This window comes from Sinocyclocheilus grahami, unplaced genomic scaffold, assembly GCF_001515645.1.
Source record: "Sinocyclocheilus grahami isolate Dianchi unplaced genomic scaffold, SAMN03320097.WGS_v1.1 scaffold783.1, whole genome shotgun sequence".
NCBI classification, from domain to species: Eukaryota; Metazoa; Chordata; class Actinopteri; order Cypriniformes; family Cyprinidae; genus Sinocyclocheilus; species Sinocyclocheilus grahami.
Genome location: NW_015505962.1, coordinates 355749 through 365483, shown reverse-complemented (window position 1 = coordinate 365483; position 9735 = coordinate 355749). Strand labels below are relative to the sequence as shown.

The window sequence follows — 9735 nt, the reverse complement described above, 5'->3', positions numbered from 1 at the left end:
TCTTGTCACAGTGTGAACACTTATAAGGTTTCACTCCAGTGTGGATCCTCTCATGTCTTTTTAGGTCTCCTGAATCACTGAATCGCTTATTGCAATGTGCATACTTATAAGGTTTTTCTCCAGTGTGGATCCTATTGTGTGTTTTCAGATGTGCTGACCGACTGAATATCTTGTCACAGTGTGCACACTTATAAGGTTTTTCTCCAGTGTGAATCCTCTCATGCTGTTTTGTACACGTCGTTGAAGTAAAAGTATTTTCACACTCAAAGCACATGTACTCTCCCACAACATTGTATATTCTCTGACCTACTTTCAAATTTTGTAGACGCACAAAACTGTTACCACACAAATTACATGAAGGTGGTTTCTCCTTTGAATGAACTTTCAAGTGTTTCTTCAGAACTGAAGCCCATATAAACATTTTACCACACTGATCACATGCATGCAGCTTTTCTCCAGTGTGGATCTTCATGTGTTCATTAAGGTTTGCTGATTGTGTGAAACTCTTCCCACATTGATCACAAGTGAATGGTTTATTTCCAGTATGAACCCTCATGTGACGCTCAAGACTTGTTTTCCGTGTGAAACTCTTTTCACACTGAGCGCAGGTGAAAGATTTATTGGCTCTTCTTTTGGCGTATGGTCTGAGCACTGACAGGCTGACCCCCCACCCCTTCAACCTCTGCAGCAATGCTAGCAGCACTTATACGTCTATTTCCCAAACACAAACTCTGGATATGACGCTGAGCATGTGCACTCATCTTCTTTGGTCGACCATGACGAGGCCTGTTCTGAGTGGAACTCACTAATGAGTCACATGACACCGGGGAGAGAAAATGGCTAAATGGGGCCAATTTGGACATTTCACTTAGGGGTGTACTCACTTTTGTGGCCAGCGGTTTAGACATTAATGGCTGTGTGTTGAGTTATTTTGAGGGGACAGCAAATTTACACTGTTATACAAGCTGTACACTCACTACTTTACATTGTAGCAAAGTTTAATTTCTTCAGTGTTGTCACATGAAAAGATATAATCAAATATTTACAAAAATGTGAGGGGTGTACTCACTTCTGTGAGATACTGTATATAAATGGGCACTACTTTAATGACAAGACAAGGTGATGTAGCCTAGTTGTTGTTGTCTTTTTTTCACCTTTTTTTAATAAAAAGAATCATAAAGAATAGCATTGACAGCAGCAATCGTTGTCCCTTCCAACATATCTAAAGTTTATGGCCCGCCTAACTCGGAAACTCAAGTATCAAAATAATCTCTGAGTAGTAGCCTAAATAGCTATGACTTGAAAGGCTGTTCATGTCCAATTTCTGATTATGAAACTCGTATTTACAATAATTCAGATTGCTCCGGCCCGGAACGTGACGTGCAATACAAAAGGCTGCAAACGAACAGCGCGCATCTGAAGTGTCTCTGAAGGAAATAATGCATTATTTATCGGCTTTAAGATATCGGCCAAATTTTCTTATCGGGCCGATACCGATAACAGAAAAAATGAGCATTTATCGGCCGATACCGATACTGGTGAGTACACCAGTGTGAATGCAGCCTATTAAAGCTCCCACTGTCTATGATTTCATCAGTAATACTCAAATGGCAATAATGCTAAGGAGAAAAGAAAAACTCATAATTATGATTGTCTGTAAACTTTCGGATACTTAAAGCACTCTCAGATACTTGAAGAACTTTTTGATTATCTTTTTCCCCCTTTATTACTTTATATTTGCTTGAATGTTTGAAGCTATATTTACTTGGTTAAATTCTTAACAATTGTTTTGATTTATTATTAATTTGTCATTTTTAAAAAAAAAGTAACTTATATAATTTAATAAAAATTCTACTAAATAAATTTGCTATAATCGTGATGCATTGTGATATCGTATCGAATCGTTGACATGACAAACCAAAAATTTGATTTATGTAATTATTTACTCAGTCACATGTTGTCCCAAACCTGTATTGATATATTTCTTGTGCTGAACACAAAATAATATATTTTGAAAAATGTCGGTCACCAAACAGTATCTGGTCCACATTTGATAGTAGGAAAAAATATGATCTGTTCAACTGTTTGGTTACACACATTCTCCAAAATAACATTTATTATAACATCATATCATCATCATATTGTTTTCTGTGAACGAGTGAGAAGGATGATAATCACATCATTTTGTAGCAAAAACTCGAGTCTACTACATCCAGTTCTCAAGTCTTGTGAAGAAATGTTCTGTATGGGTTTATGGCCTTATTTCAGTGACTTAAAAAAAATGTTTTTCACTTACTTCTACAGCGCCCCAAAACACCCTCAGACCCTATAGTAACCCTAAAGTAAGCTTCATAAGCCCAATGTACCACAAACAGTCATTAAATATGAATGAAGAATAAACACCAACCTCCTTGTTCCTCGTGTTCGTGTTTTATTCTCCGGGTTTCTGGTTCCTCCTGTTTTATTCTCCGGGTTTCTGGTTCCTCCTGTTTTATTCTCCGGGTTTCTGGTTCCTCGTGTTTTATTCTCTGGGTTTCTGGTTCCTCCTGTTTTATGCTCCATGTTTCTGGTTCCTCGTGTTTTATTCTCCGGGTTTCTGGTTCCTCCTGTTTTATTCTGCGGATTTCTGGTTCCTCCTGTTTTATTCTCCAGGTTTCTGGTTCCTCCTGTATTATTCTCCAGGTTTCTGGTTCCTCCTGTTTTATTCTCCAGGTTTCTGGTTCCTCCTGTTTTATTCTCCAGGTTTCTGGTTCCTCCGGTTTTATTCTCCAGGTTTCTGGTTCCTCGTGTTTTATTCTCCAGGTTTCTGGTTCCTCGTGTTTTATTCTCCAGGGTTCTGGTTCACTCGTGTTCTCATCACTCTCCTCTTTAACAAACACCATCGTCACAGCAGCAGATCTCAGTTCAGATGATACTCCTCCAGATATCCCTGCTTGCCTCAAAACGTAGTCACGACTGTGAGGATGAGAATATTACAGGTATTTACTGACCTGATTCTAAAACTGTATTTTTCTATTTACAGAAACAACATTTCTAACAGTTTGTATTAAAACAGCATCACAACAAAACAACAGAGTGCAGGGAAACTTCTTCTTCTTTTAGTATTATGGCAGATTACAACCATAACTTGTTAGGTGCATATCACCACCTACTGTACCGGAGTATGTAGCATGGATTATGATTCGATTATATTACTTTACATATTAGTAATAATTAAGAGAGAAAGAGAGAGAAGAAAGAGGAGAAATGTTCTGCACTTTCTGTGATTTTACATTCCAAGCATTCATCTGATTGACTTTTACCTTATAAAAACAATGTTTTGCTTAATCCTGTGTGATCAAACCTCAGTCTGGTTAAAACTGATTCCTTCCTTCTGTTCTTTCAATTCACACCCTGTGCCTTAATTGATTTCTGTACACTGTAATATTTTCTTCCACTATTATCCGTGCCCCACCTTTCCTGCCATTTCTTCATCATTTCTTTTTTGATGATTGCCTTAGTTTCTCCTTTACCAAAGGGAATATTGATGACATATCTTATCCTGGTTGATTTATTTATTTTTTGCTATTTTGTCTGCTTTCTCATTCCCTTTAATATTTACATGAGCAGGTACCAAGCAGAATCTCACCTCTCACAGCTGAATTCACTGATCACACAGCCGTCACTAATCACACGCTCAACTGAAAGCCATTACACACTCTATTTAACACTCTCTCAGTTCCTGTTCAGATTTCCGTGTATTGTTCTGTGTTTAGCACTCCCCAAGTGTTAGCTGCTTTACCGAGCCATTCCGTGTTTCTGTTTAGTCTCTAGTTTTGTTTAGCATTTATCTCTCCTCTAGCGATAGCTACATCACTGAACCAGTCTTAGTCTTAGGAAACAGACAACAAGGCAACACGGAAGGACTAGACTGACCTTCTGCCTGTGTTTATTGGATTACCCCTCTTGTCAAGGCCTCTGGATACTGTTCGCTGATCGTAGACCCACGCTAGCCCAAGGAATATTATTTGTCTTGCCTGTGTCATACTTGTTTGCTATTGTTCGACCCTGCCTGTGTTTGACCACTTCTCTTGTGAATAAAAGCTTGCACATGGATCCGCACGCCTCTCGTCTCGTCAGGCCCGTTACACTTATATTCAATGTTGGTATATATATATGTATTAGGGCTGCATGATCAATCGCATGTGATATTTAACGCGCATCTTATCAATAAAGCCGGTTCGGTAATCAGCGGTAAATCTCCATCACGTGCGTGCTTTCACATGGAGCAGCATTAACTACACAGAGCCGTTGTTCACTGAAGAGCTGCGTAAAAATCGCGCGAATATGTAACCATGTAACTTGAAATTGTTTATTTATCCCTTTCTTCCTGGTAAATAACATATGACATGACTTACTTAGAGAAAGTTTAAAGCCCCAATTATATGACCATTGTTCCACTTTCTTATTGATTCCTTTAATTTATTAATCACACTTATGGGATCTCGTCCTCTTACCCAAATGGCCCCATCATCTGCTTATAAAGCTGACCCAATCCTTCTGTCTAAATTCATAAAAATATCATTAATCATAACATGAAATATAATTGGACTAATAACACTTCCTTGTGGAATTCCGTTAATAATTTTAAATTCTTTAGATACTTCTGATCCCACTTTAACTCTAAATCTTCTTTCTGATAGAAAATCTAAGATCAATTTACAGTATATAACTTACCTCTAATTCCTATTTAATTTAATTAATAACACTTCCTCCACATGGAATCATAGGCTTTTTATATTAAAATATATAATATTCATTAGTTGTTTCATTTTAAAAGTTTTCTCTATCTCATTACTTACTTTCACAACTGCATCCATTGTAGAACATCCTTTTCTAAAACCACTTTGATATGGTGCAAATAATTATCTTTGTTCAAGTAATTAAGTGTTCTGAATAATGTCTTCTCCATCCACTTGCAATAGGTCTGTAGTTGCCAGCATTGCTAGGACCCTTTCCCGGTTTATTAAATGTCAGTATTAATGCACTCTTCCAACTCTTTGGCATTTTCCTTCTTCCCATATCTTATTAAATAAATACAGTATTATCTCTAATATTTTTTATTAGGTAATTTCTGGAACATGACATAGCTCAGCTGATCTTCTCCTTTAGCAGTATTTCTGATACCATTTAATACTATAGTTCATTCATATTAATTTCTGCATCCATAATACTTTCCATATTTTCTTTTTTTTAATAAACACATCTCTATTTTCATTTAATATATTTTCTTTATTCTGTCTATGGATATCATCTAAATGGTCCTCACTATGCACACTGGCAAACTTCTTTCCTAACACATCTGCTTTTTCTTTATCTGTTATTGCCATTATTCCATCGTCCTCTAATACTAGTATTTTAGCTTTTTCCCACTCATTTTTTTCAGTATTTACAATACCTGTCCTATTTACTCCAACTTCCCTCCCTATATTATGCTGCGTTCAAGTCCTCCTGGGACGTTCGTACTTACGAGTTGACAAGTCGTAATAACGATGTCAGTTGCGTTCAAATCACTTTGATCGGAACAATATGGCGATTACTAAATAAAATAAATTTATTTTTTTAAACTTCATGTCTACACAATGATGAATAAAGAATGTGCGTCATTGTGTTTTTGCTTTTTTTCAGTTTTTATTAAATTTATGAAGGTGATGTAAACTGAATCATTATATGTTCTTTGATGATTATACAATGATATAATATTTTGTATGTGTAACTTATATAGTTTTATTTTACATTACAATAAATTAATCATTTTGTTAATTTCAACAAATTTACCATCAATACAGACGCTACATATCTATAGTCTTTGGCTGTGTCCAAAATGTTTTCTCACTGACACGCCCCCAACATGGAAACTCGGGGCTTAAAGAAAATTTCGACTTTCCCACACGTAACAATGACTTTGTGGTGGTGTTCATGTGCATTCAGCTCGTAAATACGATCTATCCGACATGGCTTGAATGCACCTTCGAGCGCGGTGAAACCATAGACTGTAAAAAAGATGGACGGCGTGTCTCCACTTCCTTCCACTATAGAAAAGTGAAGCCAAAACATTCTCAGTATGGCCGCCGTCATCTTGGGAAAATTAGGTAATTTGGAGCCAGAGTCTGCGCAGTAGTGATCGTGAGGTGGAGCTGCGGTATCAAAATCCCGTCCAAACTCCCTCAGACCCAATCACAAGCTCACAGACGACACACCCCGTTTATATAGCATCAAATAACTAATTAAAAGCAAACTTATTAGAAAAAAACGAACACTTGAACATACATCAGTATGCTAAGAACTACCTAAAATGACAGAAAACGTCTTTGGGAAAATGTATTTCAAGTGTAAATTTGATTATTTAGTTTGTCTCATGCCCTATTAGATTACATGGAGAGGGCGGGGTTTATGACCTATACTGCAGCCAGTCACCAGGGGGCAATCGAAACGTTTTGGCATCATTTTTCAGTGCTTGTGCGCACACTTGGGTGAAACTAATCTTCTAAACTTCTTCCTCTGAGGTTTAATGGTGTTTGGCAAACAAATGTCTTAGTGTCTCCCGCTGGACTAGAGTGTGAAGCGTCGAGAGGAGGAAAATAATACGGGGAAATTACTTAGTGTGTGCATAAGGTGCACTGTTTTTTTATTTCTTTTATTATTTTTCTTTACAAAAAGCCAATCTACACAAATAAACAAAAGGAATTAATATTATAGCCTTGCGTGGTATTTTATGAGCCACAGCAGTCTTCGTTAGTGAGGATTTGAAAATCACACATTGCAGCATGTAAATATGAAAATTAAGATAAATGAAAACATGTGACAATGATAATATATAGCCTATCAAAAAAATAATAATAGATAAATAATTATAAAAATAAAAAAAAACTAAAACCCCCAAAATTTGAACAGGTTTAGCATGAAAAACAGCATCCTTGGGTTATGTGCCCATCTAAATTTCTTGGACGAAAGACATAACTGACTGTGTTTAGAAGGATATTTTGATTATAGGATATTTTGTGTATCTGTCCTTTCAAATTCAAAACTACACACCCAGATAGCAATTTTTTATGGCCCAGCTCCAGTCCACACAACCACTTTTCCCTCGGCCCACATACAGCAACGAATGACGGCCCTGGAGTGGCCCTAATCTGAGTTTAAGACAAGGGCCACACATGGGCCATAACTGGGCCAAGTCTCAGCAGTTAATAACTTATAACGGGCCCTGAAGTGGGCCAGAACAGGTTTTATTATTGGTACAGATTCTCAGCCATGAGAAAACCACATCAACACCAACCTTTAACCAGAAACAACAACAAAAAAGCCATACCCAGCCTGTCGGATATGTGCATATATAAGTCATGAGAAAATTTAATTAGGAAAATGATATGCACAAAAACAAAAATGTCATACACAAAAACACAATTGTTTATTTTGGAACAGAAGTATTAGTGTTTGAACACTTTCTAACATTGAAAGTAATTTACTCAAAGTGTAAAACAAACTTGTTAAATTAAAACTTATCCGACAGCTTCATTAATCAAAAATAATCACCAACCTGTTAGTTCTTCAGTATCTTCAGTGTGTTTGATTCTTCAGGGCCCTGGATCTCTCATCTGCTCTCTGTCCTCTTTAATAAACTCAGTCTTTGCAGATTTCAGCTCTTCCTGATGATCTGATGCTCGTCTTCACTTGTGAACTGATTGAGATATTCCAGCATTTATTGCTGAATTGTTGAAGGTGTGATTGTTGTGGGAGGAGCTTCACTGAACATGAATTTCTGTGTGGAAGAAGCAGATTTGCCAAAAACAACTACAGGTAAATAACTACACTAGAGAACACAATATCTAAATATAGTCTGATTTTCTAACAACTACACTGAGAGCAATAAAATAATGAACATGTTATAGTTTTATATGTGCAGAAACTGACAGTGATCATAAAATCTTCTTTAAACAGAAAGAGTACCACAAATCAGAATTTGAATGTTTCCATATTATAAATCTCTTCATATTTATTTAAACTGTCCTCCAGTATATGGCTCATTTTATATGAAGTATTTAGCAGTATCTGTTTTTAATTTTAACCATGTAAAGTAACTAAAGCAAATTTGATCTACCAAAGATAAATGTCAGAGAAAAAAACTTGATATCGGTTCTCATCCATTCCCCTCACGGATAACATTCATTAACAGCAACATTATTACAGGAACATCGAAACAATCGTTCCTTTTCAAGAACACACAAAAACACAAAATCACTCAGGTCTTAAACAGTGGAAAGTGTGTGTTACAATTTAAATGCTCTTTGAAATATTCTGATTTTTTATTTTAAACATTTATTTAAAATTTTCTAATTGATGAGACAATCACTAAACTGACGTGACAAACAGTGATTATCATTCTTTTTGTCTCTATACATAAAAACACATTTGCATAGATGTGCGAACATAATCACCTGATTTTGTAAATGTAGCCAATTACATTTGCATTAAGCACCCAGTTTGCGCTTGTATGTTATTTAAATTGATAGCTATTTACATAATAAGCCTGCAATAGCAGAAATAAACCTTTTTAAATGAAAGTAAAGTCCATGTTTATTAAAGCTGTCAATGAAATGAAAATGTTAAATTAAAAAAATTTAGTTACTTTTGCTATTATATCCATATATTTTATTCTAATGTCACAAATAATAATCTCAAAGACTCTTTTATTTTTTTTTAGTGTGGGTTTGGAGAAGTTTAATAAAAACAAACATTTTCATGAGTCCTCTAAATTGACCCACAACGATCAGTTTGTACATGAGAAACTCATTCATTCATCAGCTCCACACGAGACGCCAAGTTCTGAGTGTTGTAGCTCCAGGAGCTGAGTTTGAGAGTCCTGCAGAGATGATTGCACTTCAGCACACTTCACAGCCACTGTCTGCATCATCTGAACCAAAGAGAAAACAACCTTACCGACTGCAGAGCACAATTACACTTCAACTATTGAATTTACTGACTTTTCTATTGTTAACGGTTGTACTCATTTATGTGTAATGCCATTTATATAAATTGAAGTTATAAAATGATAATTGTATGTACTTATTGTGGATCACTGATTGTAATTATTTAACTGCATTGTTTTATTTGTGAGTAATCATTGTTAAATTGCATACAATCAGTGGTTACATATGTTCACTATTTAGAAGCAAAACCATGTACAACACAATATGATTTGTTTCACGTAATCAGTGGAGGTTCTAGCTTTTATGGCGCCCTGGGCAAGAGCACCAAATAACAAATCTGACCAGCAACTGCATGGTTAATACAGATGACATGAAGGCCACTGAGGTGTTCTTGTGACGTGATGGACCTGAAGCTTCGAGGAGCTTCAGCTTTGAGAAGCTCCTCTCTGCTTCAGCTACAGTCACTGGGAGAGTAACTGAGAGCAGTCCACAAATTTGGGTATTGACAGGACTCCAAACTTCTTTCCCACTTTTTCCATTGTGGACAATCTTTCCTGAAGGGCTGAGGTCAACATCAACAGCATCAACAACAACACTGAAACATGTCACCTCCAGCTTCAGGGCATCACTTAAAGATCCATCAAATGATTTGTATGAAAAGTGCTGCTTTTTGGACCTCAGCCCTTCAAAAGACTCTCACATGAGGAGCTGACAGAACAATGTGAGGCTTGGCACTGCTTTATAAAGGACTCTCAGACTTGGATGG

The 9735-nt window shown here is 36.4% G+C and overlaps 1 protein-coding gene across 1 annotated transcript; it reads right to left on the bottom strand.

The window, feature by feature from the left end:
• Position 1: 1 nt before the first annotated feature.
• On the bottom strand, positions 2 to 1315 carry LOC107561607 (zinc finger protein 501-like; the record flags this gene model as incomplete). Its single annotated transcript, XM_016246082.1, has 2 exons — positions 1300 to 1315; positions 2 to 651 (listed from the first exon to the last, which is right to left on the bottom strand). Coding segments are annotated over exons 1-2 (666 nt in total), but the record flags the coding sequence as incomplete, so codon positions are not given.
• Between the last annotated feature and the right edge of the window lie 8420 nt (positions 1316 to 9735).